This window comes from Chenopodium quinoa, unplaced genomic scaffold (assembly GCF_001683475.1).
Source record: "Chenopodium quinoa cultivar QQ74 unplaced genomic scaffold, ASM168347v1, whole genome shotgun sequence".
Classification (NCBI taxonomy): domain Eukaryota; kingdom Viridiplantae; phylum Streptophyta; class Magnoliopsida; order Caryophyllales; family Amaranthaceae; genus Chenopodium; species Chenopodium quinoa.
The window spans coordinates 2,941,594-2,961,150 of NW_018742630.1; the positions used below are offsets into that span (position 1 = coordinate 2,941,594).

At 34.2% G+C, this 19,557-nt stretch overlaps 2 protein-coding genes across 4 annotated transcripts; one reads left to right on the forward strand and one right to left on the reverse strand.

The window, feature by feature from the left end:
- Positions 1-6,801: 6,801 nt before the first annotated feature.
- Positions 6,802-9,973, forward strand: LOC110721881 (mediator of RNA polymerase II transcription subunit 4-like). 2 transcript variants are annotated; one of them, XM_021901103.1, is made up of 2 exons: positions 6,802-7,324; positions 7,979-9,973. In XM_021901103.1, exon 2 carries the CDS (start codon positions 8,001-8,003, stop codon positions 9,216-9,218), a length of 1,218 nt encoding a protein of 405 aa, XP_021756795.1. In that variant the 5' UTR covers positions 6,802-7,324; positions 7,979-8,000; the 3' UTR covers positions 9,219-9,973. The 2 variants fall into 2 exon arrangements, with proteins under 2 accessions (XP_021756795.1, XP_021756794.1); XM_021901102.1 differs by having other exon boundaries at positions 6,804-7,324; positions 7,982-9,973.
- Positions 9,974-10,534: 561 nt separating this feature from the next.
- On the reverse strand, positions 10,535-19,279 carry LOC110721882. 2 transcript variants are annotated; one of them, XM_021901104.1, is made up of 11 exons: positions 18,737-19,279; positions 17,479-17,994; positions 15,995-16,093; positions 15,399-15,499; positions 15,235-15,306; positions 14,959-15,049; positions 13,578-13,658; positions 13,389-13,448; positions 13,180-13,302; positions 11,137-11,175; positions 10,535-11,039 (listed from the first exon to the last, which is right to left on the reverse strand). In XM_021901104.1, the coding sequence occupies exons 2-11, from the start codon at positions 17,851-17,853 to the stop codon at positions 10,908-10,910; spliced, it is 1,173 nt and encodes a 390-aa protein (XP_021756796.1). In that variant the 5' UTR covers positions 17,854-17,994; positions 18,737-19,279; the 3' UTR covers positions 10,535-10,907. The 2 variants fall into 2 exon arrangements, with proteins under 2 accessions (XP_021756796.1, XP_021756797.1); XM_021901105.1 differs by lacking the exon at positions 18,737-19,279 and adding an exon at positions 18,117-18,608.
- Between the last annotated feature and the right edge of the window lie 278 nt (positions 19,280-19,557).

The following is a 19,557-nucleotide window of genomic DNA, read 5'->3' on the forward strand; positions in this document are numbered from 1 at the left end:
CAAAGAAATGGATAAACCAATTGCTTATTTAATTTGATTACGCATCGAACGGGTTTCCCACCAAATCCCTACCCCAAATAAATTGAGGTAAACTACACCGGGAGCTAACCGGATAGGCAAATGTCACATGAAGTAACTGGACATCCTGCGCATAATAATAATAAAAAGGAAAATACAGCGTCCTGTACTCCCAGTAGAAGTCATGGTTAAATATAAAACCTCATAACTCCCCTCATATGTTCATACTCAAGGTATATACGTTCCAAGAGTTTTGGTGCGTAATCTCTTTCACTTTACGTTTTTTACATATTTTTAGACTTGGTGACGACTCTTAAACCATAACACAATCAATCATAATAAATCATTCAAGCAATCAAACATACCAACTTAATTCTTGAATAATTAGTGACCACATAATTTAATGTTAAATCCTTTTTAAACTACCTCGGTGTTAAATAACACCTTAAGTGCATAAGGCACCGCAAACCTATCCCTCGGTGTTTAGAACCTCTTAAGTGCACGTAGGCACCGCACAATAATTTATTCCTGTGCATTAAGACACTTGATCGCTCAATCCTCATGCTTAAAGCATCAATAAAAATTATATGAACTACAATAAAATTCCCTTTTTATATTCCAAACCAAATTATACATTTAGTTTAATTAAACTTGCTCTCGTTCATGCCAATAATAAAAGTGTATTTCATCCTCAACATGCCAACATAATTAATTCCAATCATCTATTTACTACAAATAATTCATACTTCACAAATCAATCACTAACATCAATCCAATCAACAATTGCCTTGGAATTAATTAAACAAAGCCTAGCATGCTTTTACACACTTAAATAATTACCGAGTACGCGAACGTACCTTGAATATGATCTCAAAATCGTCACGACTACACAAAATCACTCACTTGGAAATCTCCTACAATCCCAAAATTACAAAGAGACATTAATAACTATTGAATATAAATTTTCAGCAATATATACACTCTTTAAATCACTAATAAACCCTCTAAAACAAGCTGAAAATTAATTTAAAATCCTTATTTTTCTTCCCAAATAGTGGCTAATTAAAAATCCTTTCAAGAAAACATAATTATAGCCTTTATGTAAAAATTTCAGCTTTATAAAAACATATAAAATTGTTGTAATTATGTTTAGAAACATCTAATTTAATAGTTTCAATCACCTACAATCAATTTCCATCAACATACATAAATTTAGAAACCTGGGGTTTTCAATTTGGAGCTTTTTAATTCAAAAACTAAATCTGAAAATTATATACATAATAATTATAATCAAACATCATAAAAATCATCATTACAACCCAAAAATAATAATTGAATCAAGGCTAGAATAATTTTAAAACAAAGAAGAGGTTTTTTTTTTTTTTGAAATCACACGCACAACAAGGGGGAAGGGAGAGTGGTCGGCGCCACCTCCCCGCGGCTGCTTCTGCATCCGGCCCTGTCCTGGCGGCGGCCGGCTGTGGTGGTGGCAGCCGGCCACCGTGGTGGTGGTGGTGTGTGTGTGTGGTGGTGTGTGTAAATTAAAAGGGGAGGGGGAAAATTAAAGGAGAGAGAAAGTAAGAGGAGAGAGAGAGAAAGAGAGAGTTTACCTTTAGGTATTCTCCACCTTAGGCATGATCTAACTTGCTCATAACATGAGTATTTATACCCCCTCTCTAAAACCCTCCTAAGCTTAAATTCTCTTTCTACCCTTAATGATCCCTTCTCCTATTCAAACTAGTCCTTTGACTTTCTTTAAATACCACTGACTTTAAATTTCCTTTTATAAAATACTATGCCTCAAAGTTTCTAAATAATAGAATAAAATATTTCCAAAACAATTAAAAAAATAAAAATGGACCTTTAATTAAAATAATTCTTCTTAAATTAATAAAATACTATAAATAATTCATTTTAAATTATTTAAATGCTTTATAAAATAATGATTTAAACTAAAAGTACATATAAAAATACGAGGTATTACAGCCAGCCCCACCACCGACATCATGACCTCGCCGCCGATCAGCCCAAACCCAGCCCCCGACATCCCCTGCCCCTACCTTGACTGTCGAAATCAACCCAACTACCACCCCTAAAACGACGACTCCCCCCTTCCCCTCCTCGAAAACCACCCCGTTCCATTCAAACCACCACGAAAGACAAAATGCTATTTATTACCACCGTGAAAAAAAAAATCAAGTTTCTTAACATGAACGGTTTTTTCACCATATACCCCTGAGTTTTTTTGTTTATTCACCATATACCCCTGAAATTTTTCAAACTCACCATATACCCTTAAGTTGTTGCAAAAATTCACCATATACCCCTAATGACAACAAGATGAGTGGAATTTTGTTAATTATGCATCGAAACCACAATAGATCTCTCTCCCCCATCCCCAAAACCACTCCTCTCCTTTCTCCAACCCCCAAAACCACTCCAAATCTCCATAACTATATCCGTATGATTGATTTTGAGGATGAGAAAAAGAAATTTGGGGTGGTTTTTGGGGGTGGGAAAAAGAAATGTGGGTGGTTTCGGGGGTAGGGGAATGTATTTAGGGTGGTTTCAGGTCATAATTAACCCTAATGATTGACGAAAATAACAATAATTAGTCATCAACGATATATGGTGTATTTTTGTGAAAACTCGGGGGTATATGATAAATTTAAAAAAGTTTAGGGGTATATGGTGAATAAACAAAAAACTCATGGGTATACGGTGAAAAAAACCGAAAAACAAACTATGTTTTTCAAATAACAAAGTCGTAAATAAATGCATTTTTTTACTGTTTATTGGTAAAACCGCTATTTGTTACCATAAATCGCTCATTGAAGTAGCGGTTTTACATCTACAAATTTAACTTGTTAAGAAACAAATTTTATTTTGAGAAAAAGGGGCGGCCTTTTAAAAAAAAAAGAACAATATATGCTTGTCATGAATCCTCCTCTTAAGTTTTCCTTGCTGCGATATTGCATGGAGCTTTTCACTCTTATGCTGCAGTCTTTCTCAACTCCATTGAAGCGGCATTCTGATTTCTCTCCATTAAAGCAGTTTCTTAGCCTTTTCTCCCCCATTGAAGCAGCTTCAGAGGTAACATTTTTTTTAATCCTCGAATTTTAAATTCACACTCTAGGGTTTATCGTTAATTTGGGGTTCTTTCTGTCATAGATTTCTATCGAATTAAGCTGAATTACAAATCAAAGACAATGATGATTATATGTATACTTTTATTTTTATTTTTATTTTTATTTTTTTTGAGATTTGAATTTATAGCTATTAATATCGAGATTGGAACTTTTTTTTTTGGATGGAGTCAATTAGGATGCTTGAATTTCTATTTTGGAAGTTTCCATCAAAGAATTTTCATAAAGGAAACAAAATTAATCAATCGGAGGAAATTACAGACCCATCAATTTGATTGTCAGTGTAATCAAATTAGGTTCTTCTCATAGCCGTTTCTGATATTTTGGGGGCACAAGGCAAAATGATAATATTTTTGTTGAATAAATAATTTGTTTTATAATTATAAATATTTATGTAATTTGTTAATTCATAAATAATTTTGTATAATTTGTTAATTACTTCATCCGTTATTTTAATTGCGCTATTTGGACTTTTCCACTATTCACACACCTCCTTTGAATTTCTTTTGTGATTTATTAGTTAGGAAAAAAAAATAATTAAATATCATATTTTTGTACTTTTTACTTAAATATAACGGCCAAAGAATTGTATTTGTAAATGTGAAATGACAAATAATGCAATTTAAAAAAACAGAGAAGGTATTAAATAGTTATATGTAATAAGTTATTGCCTTCGCCCCTTAATTTCGTGATTAATCAATTTATTACTTGATTATGACACGCACACAAACACATAATAATTTATACACTAATCAACAATTACCATTTAAGCTATTAATATTTTGTGAGCATGTAATATTGTATATTTTAAGTTCTTCCTTCTAAAAATGTGCATAATTACAATACTACGTTGGAATCCTTCTTTGACTCAACTCATTCTTTGAGAGAGTATTAAATTTACTACTTGTCTCAATCTATAAATATGAGTGAGTAATAAATAATAATCATATTTCATAAATAATAATTGTAGCTATTTCTAATTAAATTGAATTAAGTATTAATTTTTCTTGTTACTTATAATTAAATAATTACATGATTCGATCCACTTTTAATAAATGTATCATGTCATAATTAAATTATCAGTTCTTATCATGCTTATAAACAAGTCATTAAACAAAATTCATCAAACAATCCAAGAATCATAATATTCTTATCATGATTTCACTTCAATTTTCAAAGTCTATAAAATACCTAATATTATGATACTATACGAGTATTAAAAATTCAAAAATGTATACGTACCAAATAAAATTATGGCGAATAGTCACCATCACTAAAAATCATTTCACTTGAATTAACCTATATCGTAAAAATAAGTATTGTCAAAATAAAATTGTATAATTAAAATATTATAAGCCTAAAACAAGAAAAAATCTTCTTATGTGAGAAATAAAAACTTGTAGGAAAACTTCTGAAAATAACGACTACTATCATCCGTAACAAATACTTATCAAAATCCCTTCCAATTCAAAGTGGAATCTCAATTTTGATAACTTTGATATGAATTATTACTATAAAAAAAATAACATTTATAGATATCTTTATTTAACTATAATTATAATAAATCATTTTATAATAAATTAAGACATTTAATGCAAGAAAAATAATCCTCCATTTTTTAAAGCGCGCATCACTTTAATCGTCACAATTTTTTAGGAAATTGACTTGAATTCTATAAATAACAGGCACAAAGAAATTGATACATTGTATAAAATTTCATAGTATCAACTAATTTTAATAGATATACGATCAAAATTATTAAAGGTAAAATAAAGTTATGTATCAACAAAAATGTATATTAAAGTGTTTCAATTACTTTAGGATGATAGATTTTGTAGGGTACCCCTTCGTTTTTTTTATTGGTTATGTTCAGATTTTAAGCACTATCCATAATACTCCCCCATTTTCTTTTTATTGGTTATGTTAAGATTTTTTTAAACACTATATATTCATAATACTCCATCCGTCCTAGAATACATGAGACGCTGGACTTTTTTTATTATTCATGTATTGATTTTGATCATAATTATTTACTAACATAATAAAATATGTTGTTAAATAGGTATTAATATAAAGTTTCAAAATATAATTTTTAAAATGATTTTTATTAAAAATATTTAATTATATAAAATAAAGTCAAACTAGTGCATTGGCATGTGTGCAATGTTGACTGTATCATGTATTCTGGGACAGATGAAGTATTAGATAATCTTCAAATTTACTCACAAAAGTAAAAGAAATAATATAGTCATGTGGGGTCTTGTTTGATTCATCTCAACGAATGCTCTATTAATATTCAATCGTTATAATTTTAAAAAGTATGTAATGAAAGTTATTAATGGTCAAATAGGTGTATTGACAAACATGTAAAAGTCAAAACGTATCCAATAAAAAGGGACGGAGGGGGTATTATACTTTAGATATAGGGTAATTTTGTGAAAAATTAAGTAAATTTTACCAATAACTATCATTTAAATGACCACTTTTGAGAACAACTACCATTTTTTTTTTTGAAAAAACTACTACAAAAACCTTGAGTAACACAACTAAATTTAATTTCTTGGCAATAATATCCAATTGAAGGAGCTAAGAAATCGGCCGTTTCAGCGACGAGGAAAGGGAGAAGAGGGGGTTTTATCGGCATGAGAAGAGAGGGGTTGTTTTGGGGGTGGGGGAAGGAGGTGGTTTCGATGGTGTAGGTGGGTCGCCCGAGTGGTTTAAGGGGTTGGGAGGGGCCGGCTGGCCGTTATCAGTTGTTAGGGGAGGTTGTCGGTCGAATTTCGGTGGGGCTAGGGGTTGGGGCTAAGGTTTAACGGTGGGGCAAGGGGAGGAAGGATGGTGGCTGGCTGGGAAGGGTTTTTAATTAATTTTTTCTTTTTTTCCAAATAAAATTTGGATCAATTATGTTGCGACACATGGCTTTGACAAAATAAAAATCACTCTTTCTTTAGGTCACTGGTAAATCGACTTAGTAGAAAAAAAATCCACCTAAAAGTTTATAGTGCTCCCGAATAAACGTAAGTTGGGATTATTGAGAGTAAATCGCTGAAAATTCGGATTAATAAATTAAAGTGAATTTTTCTAATAAATAAAACTTAGATTTTGGAAGCACCCAATATAATAGATCGAAAAGCGAAAACAAGTCGAATTCAGGGTTAATTGGAGGATGAAATGGAGTCGTTTGACTCTTGGAATTGCCCTTTTTAATCTCTTTAGTTTTAATAAAAATGTGTTCTTTTAATGGAAGTGGTGTTACTTATGTTTGTTGGGAGATAGAGCAACATTTCAATTTCAGGTTTACATAAACCTTGTTGAAGGAGGATGGTAGTAGGTGTTGTTAAACCCATTTGTATGTCATGACGGTAAAAGTCATTACAACATCATGACCTTGTATGAGAATAAATACAAGATATGGTTTTGTCATATCACAAAGAAATGTGATTGACATGCATGAAGCAAAGATCTCAAGAGGATTTTATCTATTTGAATTATTAGGGCCCCTTAGGATAAGAAATACTAATTTTGGGCCATCTCTGTCATTTCAGCAACATTCATAGACTTTTAATCGTATGTTAGAAAAGACCTTACACAACATGAAACATCATCACCAACTTTCCTCGTTCTATCAATAGTCCCGTCACATGTTTATATGTATGTTGGTAAGCCTTTATTTGCGTTGTCCTCACTCGTTGTAATAGTTTAAAAGTAAATGTCGTTAATGACCTTAGTTGGTATTGTGTAAGGGTTTCTTATGCCTATAGTAACTTATGTTACTTACTTTCTTTTCGTTTGTTGTAACTCAGTTTAATTAATGTAGTTTCAGCTATTAATAAAATAAAAAAAAATAAAAAAAAAATAATCTAAAAAACTTACAAAGAATTGATACAAGTTTTGGTGTGTGAAAATAATATATGAGAAATGGAAGAATCAAGGAAAACTAATACTTTTAAAACAGGTTTATTAGATGATCATATAAAGACCCACCTCATTGATTTATTAGATGGATTTAACCCATATTATAACTGTGGCGGGTCATGGCTTTTAAAAGGCCTCCATTCCTACCTCTCTGAGTTATTTCATTGAAGCGCACTCAACGTTCTCCATTGAAGCGTTCTCCGTTGAATCTAATTCTTGTATCCCCCATTGAAGCAGCCTCTAAGGTAAGTTGTTTGTTGTTGTTATCATCATATCAATTTCACAATCTAGGGTTTATGTTTTATCTAATCTAATTTAGTTATCAGTGCTTTAAGTTTAGGGTTCGTAAATCTCAACTATTGGTTCTAAATTCTTAGATTATGAAACATCATAACCAAAATTATGAGCCTAATTTGATTATTGAAGCCTAAAATTATGAGATAATTGAATATGAAATTAGATCCTGGTTCTTCTTAGATTATCAATTTTGTAGCTACTACATTGCTATGTACAATTTACGATGATTTCGTAAAAGCTGAGAAGAATTTAAATGTGATTAGTGGGGCATAATATGGTAATTGATCCAAATTTGGTTGCTAATTTGTTGCAGAATGTTGTTTGTAACTCTTTATTGTAGTATGGAACTGTAAAAATGGAGCTTTTCTCTCCCTTGGACCTTTATTGTAGTATGTAACTGAAAAATGGACCTTTTCTCCCTTAGCCTAGGGTGGTTGCCCCTCCTGCCCTGGCTCGGGGATGGCCATCGGAATGTTTGGGTTTCGGAAACAATTGGGAATTCCCAAGCTTCCTAGCTTTTGATATATTGGTTACTACTCGTATTAGTTTTAGGCTTTTAGCAGCGTTGGATGTTTTTATGTGAATTTTTATGTTTTGTTCAGCAGGGAGCATAACGTATTGAAAATGTTACAAAGTCTTCCACACCAGGCTGTACCATCGCCGGCTAGGCTTGGCCTGTCGAACCCGAATTCACCGGCTCTTCAGAGTCCCGGTGCAACCAAGTCCTCTTCGCAACCCACCCAGTCTAACCAATCCCATCAGCAGGTTGCATTACCAACTCCAAAAACTACCTCATCCACTCTTCTGTCTCTTCTTCCTCCTCTTCAAAGGGCCCAAGCACTTCTGGTGCAAATGGCAGCCTTAGCTGCCAAGCTCTTTGAGGTATCACCTAACCGTTCTGTTTGGGTTAACTCCTTTCGTAGCTCTCTTCCAACTTTTCTCCCTTCTCAAACCCATTCTACAAGCACTCCCCCACTCGACTCTCCTACATCTACTACCAAAGAAATTATTGCCCTTTTCGCATCACTTCAAACTCAGTTATTTGAAGCTGTTGCAGAGCTACAAGAAATCCTTGATCTTCAAGATGCTAAACAAAAGTTAAACCAGGAAATCGAGGCCAAAGATTCTGCAATTCTTTCATTTGCTAAGAAGCTTAAAGAAGCAGAGCGAGTTCTTGACATTCTGGTTGATGATTATGCTGATTATCGCCGTCCAAAAAGATTAAAATCAGAAGACTCAGATAGTTCTTCCAGCAATACTACTGTTGCTTCTCAGTTAAAGTTGTCAGATGTCATATCATATGCTCACAAAATCAGCTATACGACCTTTGCACCACCTGAGTTTGGTGCAGGGGGGGCACTTCGTGGGGCTCTCCCACCGGCCCCGCAGGAGGACCAAATGCGAGCCTCACAGCTGTATGCCTTTGTTGATCTCGATGTAGGGTTACCTAAAACAGTGGAGGACGAGAAAAAGATCGAACCCCTCATCGAGGCCCCTGCTTTACCACCTCCTGACCCCATGGCTGCAATTAAGGGCCTCATGCCTCCAAATATTACAGTTCCAGCCGGCTGGAAACCTGGTATGCCTGTGGAACTTCCTATAGATATACCATTACCTCCAGCTGGATGGAAGCCTGGAGATCCGATCAATTTGCCCCCATTGGAATCTCTTCCTATGGCTGCTAGAGCTGGTGAGCTGCCACCACAGCCTGCTGCTCCACCTGTGTTTCCGAGGGCACCTGAACCAATACAAGTGCCGCATATTCGGATTGATATTTTGGATCAAGATGATGATAGTGATGAGTATACCAGTGATGAGGGAAGCTCAGATGATGAAGATTAAGAAGGTAGTGGGAATATATATTGCTGTGTTTGGCACTTTAAAGGCGTGGGAATAGATGGTTGATTGATATTTGGTAATTGGATTGAGGAGGCACGTATTCCTATCATTTCAGGAACTGTAGAGTACAGGGCTAGTATGGTAAGTGAGGCTGAGGTGGTTTCCGGATTTTTTAGGTTTTGAAGGAACTTCAAAGCCAACTGAGGAGAGGTTCACTAAGACTGAGGCAGCCTAGTCCACTTCCTGGTTGTGTCAAATTAGTCCGTGCTGCTGCCTACTAGTTGCCAGTGTCCAAGTGGTTGGGGTGACATGGATTCTTGCAATGCTTGTTCGTTTTTATGTACACTAGTTGATTCATTAGGAGATAAATTTGCATCAGTTTCTTAGATTTATTAGATTGTATTTAGATAATAGTGTTTTGCTATAAATGGGAAACATCATTTGTTTTTTAAAAAATGTTAGTTTCCTATTTTGTGTAACTCGATGTAGTGTGTTTAGAGTATTATTGTTTACTTGGAGGAGTAAAATTCTAGCCCCCATATGAATAGTGCTTAGTGTCATTAATTGTATAACACAACTTTAGGGAGAGTTTACAAACACTCTTAGGATACAAGATGTCCGGAGGTGTTGCAAGTATTTTTTTTTTTTATTTTTTTTTCGGGTGGGATCATTGTAAGAATGTATGTACTGTGGTGTTGAATTAATCTCTTTGAAATTCTTTCAAAATCCTAAAGATATGATGAAGATGTAGAGCTGAAGCCTTCAAGCCTCACTTTCTCTATGCTCTATGAGCAACACCTTTTGACAACATTATGATATGCTCTTACTGCCTTAGAACAGTAGGAAATCAAGGAGAATTGGACAAAATTATAAAAGACGAGGTTTATTTCTCACTATCATTGAGTGCAGCATTTTACACTAGTAGCCGAGAATGCAGCTATACTATAATCAAGAGTATTAGCAGCAGCATGTTAAGATCTAAATTCTGAAGTTAGCCCTCAAATGTACGAAAAAGTACAACCATACTAGGCAATGTGTCAATGACTAAAGCTGAAGAGATGTCAAGAGTTTGGCTAAGGCTAAAGAATTGTTTCGTCCCAGCCTAAGATGCAAATGCTTCGTGTTCGTTCCTTTCATAGCTCTTCTTCTCTGTTGCATTGTGGCAACGACATATGAGCCATGTGTTGAAATATTGGCAAAAGAATTACCCGATTGAGTATACATTATTCAAATGGTTGGCTTAATGTTTGGCTTACTATATAGTGTATATCCAATTGAATTCACTGTGTTACTGAATGCTGAAAGAAATTAAAAACCAATAGAGGGAAAAATACGGAGTATTAGATTAGAAACTTAACATTGCTATCATTAGCTGAAGCAAAATTCAGTAAAATCTGCAAGCTGATTCTACTATATCTATCTAAGAATTGATCCCCTCAACTGTGTCAATATCTGAGAAAATGTTTGTTACATCGGCAAAATTACAGAAGAATACTGGGGGGGAAAGAATAGACATTGAATCTTCCGAGTAGCAACCTTTGAAGAATAATACTCTTGTTCCAGGCAGCTAACATATCAGCTAGAATCAGGTCTTTGTATGGCATGGACATTTACAACGGGAAAAGCTATGTATGGGGACAAAAAGATGGTCGAAAGGCATCAATCAAAGCAAAACTCTGGTTGTTGTATTGCTTATACAGAAGCTGTGTAGTTGGAGAAGATTTGTATCAAAATGTCCAGAGTTTCCGGGTAAAATTTCCTAGCGAACAAATAACAAGGGCGTTTCACTCCATTCCATACACAAGGCTTCACAATCACTTGCTTCTGCAAATATTGAATGACAGAAATCACTCAATAAAAGAAATAAGTCGTCTAAAAGACTTATACGAAAAGGAAAAAAAAAAAAAAAAAAAAAATTTACCTTTGCTTCACTAGTTTCATGCACAGTTTCATCAATAGACTGCAATATCAATAACAAAGAGTTCAGAAAGCAAAAGCATGATAGATTGTTAGTATTCTACAATTTGATTAACTGATATACGCAAGTCATACAACTCCAATAAAGAACAGTTAACACACTGAGAGTACTAGTCATGCCTAGACACCTAGTAGATCAGAAACACACAAAAATCAGCGAGATTGTTTCCCTTGTTCTTGTTTTTAGGAAATTTTGACTTTTACCACCTCCAAAAAACCACTTATTGGCTTTTACCACCTACATAAAAAAAAAGTTCTATTTTACCACTAACAAAATTTCCAAAAATTGGATTTCACCAACTAACGGATTCTGTCCATAAATCCGTTAGTAGGGCTCACCTTTTTGACGTTTCCTCTTCATCTCCCCCAATCTTCCATGTCAACCAGCCGGCAACGAAATCCACTCACCTCAGTTGGTCGGAATTTCGGGTGCGGCAAGGGAGGGTTCGAACTTTGGTGTTGGCTAAGGAGGGGGTCGGAATTAGGTGGTGGCTAGGTTTTTAGGAGTGGTCGGAATTCGGTAGGAGGGGGCTTTATGGGTGGTCGGAATTCAGTGGCTAGGGTTTTGAGGTCGGAAATTGGTGGAAAGGGGGTCGGAATCCGTGGTTGTGGCTGGTGCGTTGTGCGGTGCGGTGGCTGGCGAGTTGGTGATGGGGCTGGTAGCTGGCCCGACGGTGGCTGGGAGCCGATTGGTGGCTGGGAGCCGATTGGTGGCTGGATTTTTATTTTATTTTATTAATTTTTTAAATTTTTTTGTTTTTTTATTATTTTTTATTTTTATTTTTTTTAAATTTTATCCAATAATACGGTGACACGTGTACATGGTAGGTCCACTAATGGATTTACGGACGAAATCCGTTAGTTGGAAGTGATTGGTGGTAAAAGCCAACTTTCATTTTTTTATGTGGTGGTAAAATAAAACTTATTTTTAATGTAGGTAATTTAAGCCAATAAGTAGTTTTTTTTTAGGTGGTAAAAGTCAAAAATTTCCTTGTTTTTATTCAAGAATCACTCTAGGGTTCTTGGAATATAAGAAATGTTAAGGTGTATTATAATCAAGGTATACTAAGATATGGGATGTTGTCATTCAATTTGTCTCTATATACTTAAAAAACATTGAAAAACTGCTTTATCTATGTTGACCTAAATATGACAAGACATTTTAACGTTCGCATACACAGAAATTCTTTCAACACCTAACATGGCCATTCAACAAATACTTCGGTATTTTCAATTCATCACAGGAGAGCTAGTTTCCAATGAAGTTCTAATACAGGTCATCTTGTTCTTGAACTAGAAAATCAAACCTCAAGGTTTTAACAAATAATACCCAAATCTCCTTCCGTTGCTCTAAAGTATATATTCCAAATGCATATATATATCTCTCTCCAAGAATTATTCTTTCGGAGCAGCATACATCCTCCGTTCTTTTGACCCGCTTTGACTTTTACACTATTCACCACCCCTCCTTTAACCATCTTTTGTGAATAATATGTAACGAAAAACATATTCATGTGGGATCTTTTTGAATTCGTCTCAATAAGTACTATCATAATATATAACTTTTAAAATTTTTACTTGTGGAGAATAAAAGTTATTGATCGTTAAAGCTTTGCATTGACAAACGTGATAAAAGAAACAGGTCAAGTAAAAAAGAACAGAGGAAGTATAAAATAATTGATTGATTAAGTTTTAAAAGTAGAAATAATCTTGCAATTAATAATAAAAATGAAATACAAACATTTCATTTTAGGAGAAATTGACCAAACAAAAACTAAGGAGTATTTCTTTTGGCAGGTCAACGGGGCATACAAATAAAGTCAGTGGGAAACATCAACATGAAAAAACTTCCATGTATGCCATGTTCGGTTGCAATATAACAAGTATATGTTCTTCAAACTTATTTTTTTCTAAGATAATTCCAATTTGTTAAGGGGATTATACGTGAAAAGGTGAACCTAATAGCATAAACAAGATAGAATCATACCGTGATTTTCTGCAAAAGTTCATAGCTGACATCCTGTGCTCTATAGGATTTTGGATGCCACTTATGTTCAGACCAATCAACATGAGTTACTGACCAATTTGCCATCCCCCCTGGATCAACAATCTATGCATTGCCAAAAAACAGACTAAGTTGGGACTGAAATGGATGATACATAGTGGTTTTGAAAGAGCATTCTTAGGGACACTCACATTGAAGAAAGTCGGCAAGTAATGTTCGTCGCAATAGCAATTGCGTCCCTCAAAGCCAGGCTGTTAAGAGAAAAGATCAATCAACATTTTGCTTCGACCTAGATAAAAGACTCATATATATTTATCTAAATGTTATGCACTTATGCATGTTACTCATGCCATGTTCTATAGCAAAAGAGAGGAGCTCACCCTGCAGTAATTTCTAAACTTCGAATAGTAAAGGGTATCAGAAATCACAATCATCGCATGCTGCCGTTTCAAGTGAAACCACTGCATAAACAAATCATCAATAATTAGTACATAGTAGATACCATGATATGAAACTTGGCATACATTAAATTGCATAATGGAAATCGGTATTGACAGAAACACCAGATAGCGAATAAATTTCAAACCAGTTGTTACAAGTTAACGTGAAACTCAGAACATGAGGCTACTTATAAATTTATAATTTCCAACAAGCCTGTAATTATTGTATAATTATTAAGTAGAATCTATGATAGAGTTACAAAACTATACAAGTAGGTAGGCCTATATCAATTGTCATAAGTTTACATGAAATTTGAAACTCGAGGCTACCTATGCTTCAGAACAAGCCTATATGCGCTGTTTAGCACAGATTTAATATTCAAATGTTCACTTTAACCATAAGTCAAATGTTCACTGAACAGATGGCATCAAATTGGATTAGAAAGAGAGTGTTGTTAAGATGCATACTTACAAGTTAAGGATAAAAAGCAACAAGCTTATACATATTTTTGCTACAATTATTACAAGAAAAGAAATTCTAGACAGAAAATATTTATGTAGATATTGTTTGAAAAAGCTGTAAAGTAAAATACTCCCCCACCCCCCTCTCCTTTTAACCCCCAGTTCGACCTTTTGCACTATGTATATAATCCACTTTGACCTGTTAGCGATTCATACATATGTAGTCATGTGGGTACTCCGTACTTGTTGGAATCGTCTCAATGTATGGTTTCTGAATATCAATTTTTTATAATCAAAGATATTAATGGTCAAAGTTCTGCATTGGCAAACTGGGCACTTGAAATAATAAAACAGGGAGGGGTAGTAAAACACAGCCATAAGTCTGTTATGTGCTTGGCATATACAAGTACAAATAAAAACTACTGTGGCAGTAAGCTTGCAAAGAATATGATTATCAAAATGACGAGATAGAAGAAATTTAGGCACCAAAGTGCATGAATACTTTACCATATCAGACAGAATCTAAAAGTGGCTAGAGAGTGTGAATGGCTTCTAAAATTGCTAAAAACTACAGAAAAATAGGCAACTAAAGCATATATAGTACTTGCCAAAAAAAAAAAAAAAAAAAAAAAAAATCAAAATAAGATTCAATATTCAGAGTAGTGAACTGTCTGCAACTTCCAAAACAGAAGATTTAATGTTAAACCTGCCAATTTCTGTGAGTGCCAGAGTTCTAGGCAGCAGTGCCATAGACCAAGAAAGTTTGACCTTTTCAACATTATTAAGTAGATTTTATAATAGTATAACCCTATAATAGTAGATTTTCAGCACTTTTCAGGAATGGAATGTGAATTCTCACCTGTGCACCCTTACGGAAGTCCTCTTTTTCTATTTCGGGTAACATATGTGGTGAGTACCTGTCATTGCCATGAGGACCTGGATCCAAGAAACTGGTAGATACAGGTATCCATTAGGCACAAGAACAGGATTAATGTACAATTCAAAACTGACTCAAATCTATTTGATTTCAAGAAGCTATGCAAAGAGTACAAGCCATAGGCTTCCTGCATAGAGACCGCACCACACAGTAACTAATGAAACATAAAAGCTCAAATGCTTAACTCACTGAGCTCACCTGTCAATGTAACTAACATTTGTGTACATCAGATAGTTGTACACATATTCAAATCTGTGCAAAGGAATACAACTGCAAGTAAAGAAAAGTATTAGATCAGAAGCCAAGGATGCTATGCTACATAATGGAACAATTTCAAACACTTGGAGGCAATCTATACACACCTATCAGAAAGCAATACAAAGTGCTGGTTATCAGGATCTCGCAATGCATTGCCCAAAAGGCGTCGTTCTGCATCTATCATTGAAACTTGACCCCAACCAACCTGTGATAAAAGCCAACAAATGTATTCACATAATTTTCAGATCTTTATATTTTCATAGATTAGGGCTGCAAAAAATGTCTCATTAAAGTATTTATTTGCCTCCTTACTTGTTGCAATTGGTCGGCCAGTACCTCTAATAAAGGTTTTAAGGTGAAATAATTTACAGATTAAATAACCAATCCCCCCCCCCTCTCTCCCCTGAAAAAAATAAATAAATAAATAAATAACGAACCCCATGCAAGAGCCTTTGGGAAGAACTATGGTGACGATATGGTATGCTTTGGGATGGAGAGGGGGGGGGGGGTGATAACAATTTGTACACAACTATGCCATCAAAAGAAATCAGGTCAACTTGGACAGCCGAAAAATGATTGATCAATTTATCTCAAAGTGACACCACTTTAATGGGTTCCATTAACTAATATAAAGATTATTAATAACCAGCACAATATTCAATTCAAATAAGAAATTAAGTGAAATCTAGAAAGTACAAACCTTGTCACTATGGATGTCTCTATCAATGAAATATTTGCTCTGGTGTACAGGTTTTCGTTGAGATGCATGCACATAAACACTGAACTTTCCCTCATGACCCTGCCATATTAGATAAGTAATCTCAGAGCACGTAATAAACAGATAGACAAATTAAAAGAGAATGCATGCACATAAACACTAAACTTGCCGTCATGAGTCATGAAACTGCTAAATAAAAAGAATAACTAAGGGTACACATATAAGAAATAGAAAAGATATGTATTGCTGTTAATAAAGTTTTGAGAAGACAGCAGAATCAATCTTATCACTATAATAGCTATCCTCTGGCAGCATTGACTAAACAAGATTTGTTAAGGTAAGATCATAACAAGCAGTCAGCTCATGCCATTCATGGGATAAGTTACATGCAAATTATGAATTGCTAATTTATTCTAGTCAGAAATTAGCTAATTATTTTTTAAAAAAAATTGTTAAGAGTTTTAAAATCCATCTCTGTTCCCATGTCATTGAAGAGAGAAGATTATTAAAATTTGTATACTGGGGAGCTCAATACCAATATTAATGCACTTATTAGCACAGTGGTCTTGTAGAATTTCATTTTCTTTTCTTTTTAGGTAAAGAAAACAAGAAATTTGGTGATCGTTTCAGAACTAATTCCATGATCCAGGAATCATTTTGTAGAATAAACTATGTAAACTGTAAACTTCTTTTCAGAAGGGTCATGGGGTTTGGTTGATCAAGGTGGAAAAAAAACAAAAGATAGTGAGGAAATGGGACTTTTTATATAGGGGTAAGATTTTGAAATGATATGGGACTATAGGGCGAAGGGAATAAGAGAACTACTAGATGCATAAATTTTCAGTACTTAAATGGTATTAAGAAATGCGAAGACAATTGTGTAGCTTAGCTTGTAGTATAGAAAAGGAAGTACATGGATTATGACTAACTAATCTAGATAACCCACAATAACCACCAACTGCATGACTTCCAAACAGTCTTCATTTAAAAAAAATGCAGACAACACAAGTTATTTATAACTGCATAGCCTCTAAGGCTCTAGAAGAATCATGCAAGAAGTGTGAAGTGCATTTTAAAACTAACATGTATCAGCTACCCTGCATTAGCTACTAGCTGTATTAACACTTCAAAATTCAAGTAGTATTATTAAGTCCTAGATACAAACTTAGTATTGTAAACTAGAAACACAGTTAGTCAGAGCTTAAATACTTGTACATTGTAAATTGATGTTTCAATCTTATAATGATTCAAGTACTATTCCTTGGTTCCCAAATTAATAAGTACAGAATAGACACTAATTGCTAAAAGCTGTGACCTATTTAGCCAGTAGCTAAACTCAGAGGCTATATAGTACAGCATAGTACTTCTTAGACAAGCCCATCCCTTAAGCTTGTCAGTGCCAAATTGAGAGCATTGCATAAATAAGGTTTACAATGAAATGTAGGACGGATAAAGAATATACTTACAGAAAAGAATACATCCCAGAGATTCTCAAAAGGCAATGATCCAGGAGTTAAGAACAAGAAAGCAATTTTAGGATTTTCAGTCTGTTGAGGAGGGGTTCTCAAAAATTCTTGAACTAAAACTTGTGATGCCAACTCTTCATCAGTCAATTCTCTTCTAGTATAAGATGGAAGCCATTCTTGAAAAGCTTTGCAGCCTCTAGGTGAAAAAACATAGCAGGCTGAGGAGTTCTCGGGAGGATATACATAACCACAAATCACAAAAAAGCTGACCAAGCAAACCAACACAATAATCCAAACTGGTCTCCTAGAAACATGTCGATGGCGGTGCATTGGCAAAATTTGCATGCTTAAGCCCCAGGCTTCTGTTGCCTTCATCTTTTAGCCAATATATCACAGCAGAATCAAAACATGACCTATTTTGGCCTCACTATCACTATTTGCTTCACTCTTAAGCAAGATGGAAATAAAACACCACCTCAACAAAATTGAGATATCCAAATGCTCAAGGAACCGATTCTGTAAAAGTGGAGTTAATTCCATTAGAAGAACTATTGCATTGTTTTTTCACAACTACCAAAAAATGAAAGCAGCAAGAGTTCATTTCAACAAACAAAGCAATGCACCCACAACATAGTTACCTAAGAACAAACAAACAATCAGAAGATTTCGGTTGAATAACGGATTGCTTCGAACAACATTCGTGACCATCTTCCGAGTTTTAATTTAAGGTTCCGCAATTAATTAATCATCGAAATGCAATCGTGAGGAATATGGGGATCCAGGATAATGAAGCAGATAGTAACACAACATAAAGAAATTACTGATTTCAAAGCTTCGATTTTGCAATTGTTAATCTTATATTAATCACGCAAACCACATGAAAACTACAAAACTTAATTGTAAATATAAACACAAATATTTCCTGCAAAATGGTCAAACCAACTTTCAACGAAAAAGCCTCTTTTTACAAAAACTGATTTCCCTCCAAAGGAGTCAAACCAACCTACCAAACGAAACACCCACAATTACGTTAAAAAAAACATCAACAATTTCACCAAAAATCTATTCATAAACAACCAATTCACTTCAATTATAATATCATACGATGATAAATTGAAAAAACAAATAATACCCAGATTCCAAAATCAATCCCAAAACTATCATAAACCAAAAAAAGCAATTCAAAAGTTACACAAAAGTAATTCAAAAGTGATGAATATTAAAAATAATAATAATAATAATGAGATGTAATTAATACCTCAAAAAGGCGAGAAATTCAAAGTACCCAGTTCAAATCTAGATTAAAAGAAACTATAGAATGTTCAAGATCTAATACCCAGAAACAAAAAACCAACGAAAAGAGATTTAAAGAGCTTGAAGAAGAAGAAGATAGTATATATATACTATTTGAAATAGTGTAAATTGGGGAAGATTGAAAGAAAGACTTGGTCTTTTTATGCTCTTTTTTCTCTCTCTTTTTGTCTATAGAATTAATTATTGGGAAATTTCCTAGCTAAATCAATCATTATTCAACTTGCAAAAAACCCAAAATTGAATTTTCTAAAAAATCCAAAAATTGATGGGTTTTTTGGTTGGGTATTGAAATTGACTTAAATTGATTTAATAAAAGAAAATTCCCAGGAATTTTCAAGGGCTGAATTTGAAATTGGTGAGGAGATTTGGGAGCTGTTTTAGGAATTGTTTAAAGAAAAAAGGATGAAAATGAAAAATAATGTGGGTTGGTCTTCTTGGTGTGACCATTGACGAAGGAATGAGTCGTTGATTGTTAATTGGCTGTTTATGTTTGGAAAAACAACAAAAATAAAAAGATTAAATTAAACAAAAAAAAAGACTGCAAAAACTAACACATTTTGATTTGGTTGTCTTCTTTTTATTCTTGTGGTTGAGTTTGACTATAACCCAAACCCGTATTAGCCACGTTGATATGGGGTTACACGGTTTATTAATTTGGTTTGTTTGTTGGGTTCAAATGCTTGAATTGTGGTTAGGGACTTAAGGATTGATAGTTGTTAGAGTTGGGCTTGAGCCGGGTCGGCCCGTGGGCGACACAGGCACATC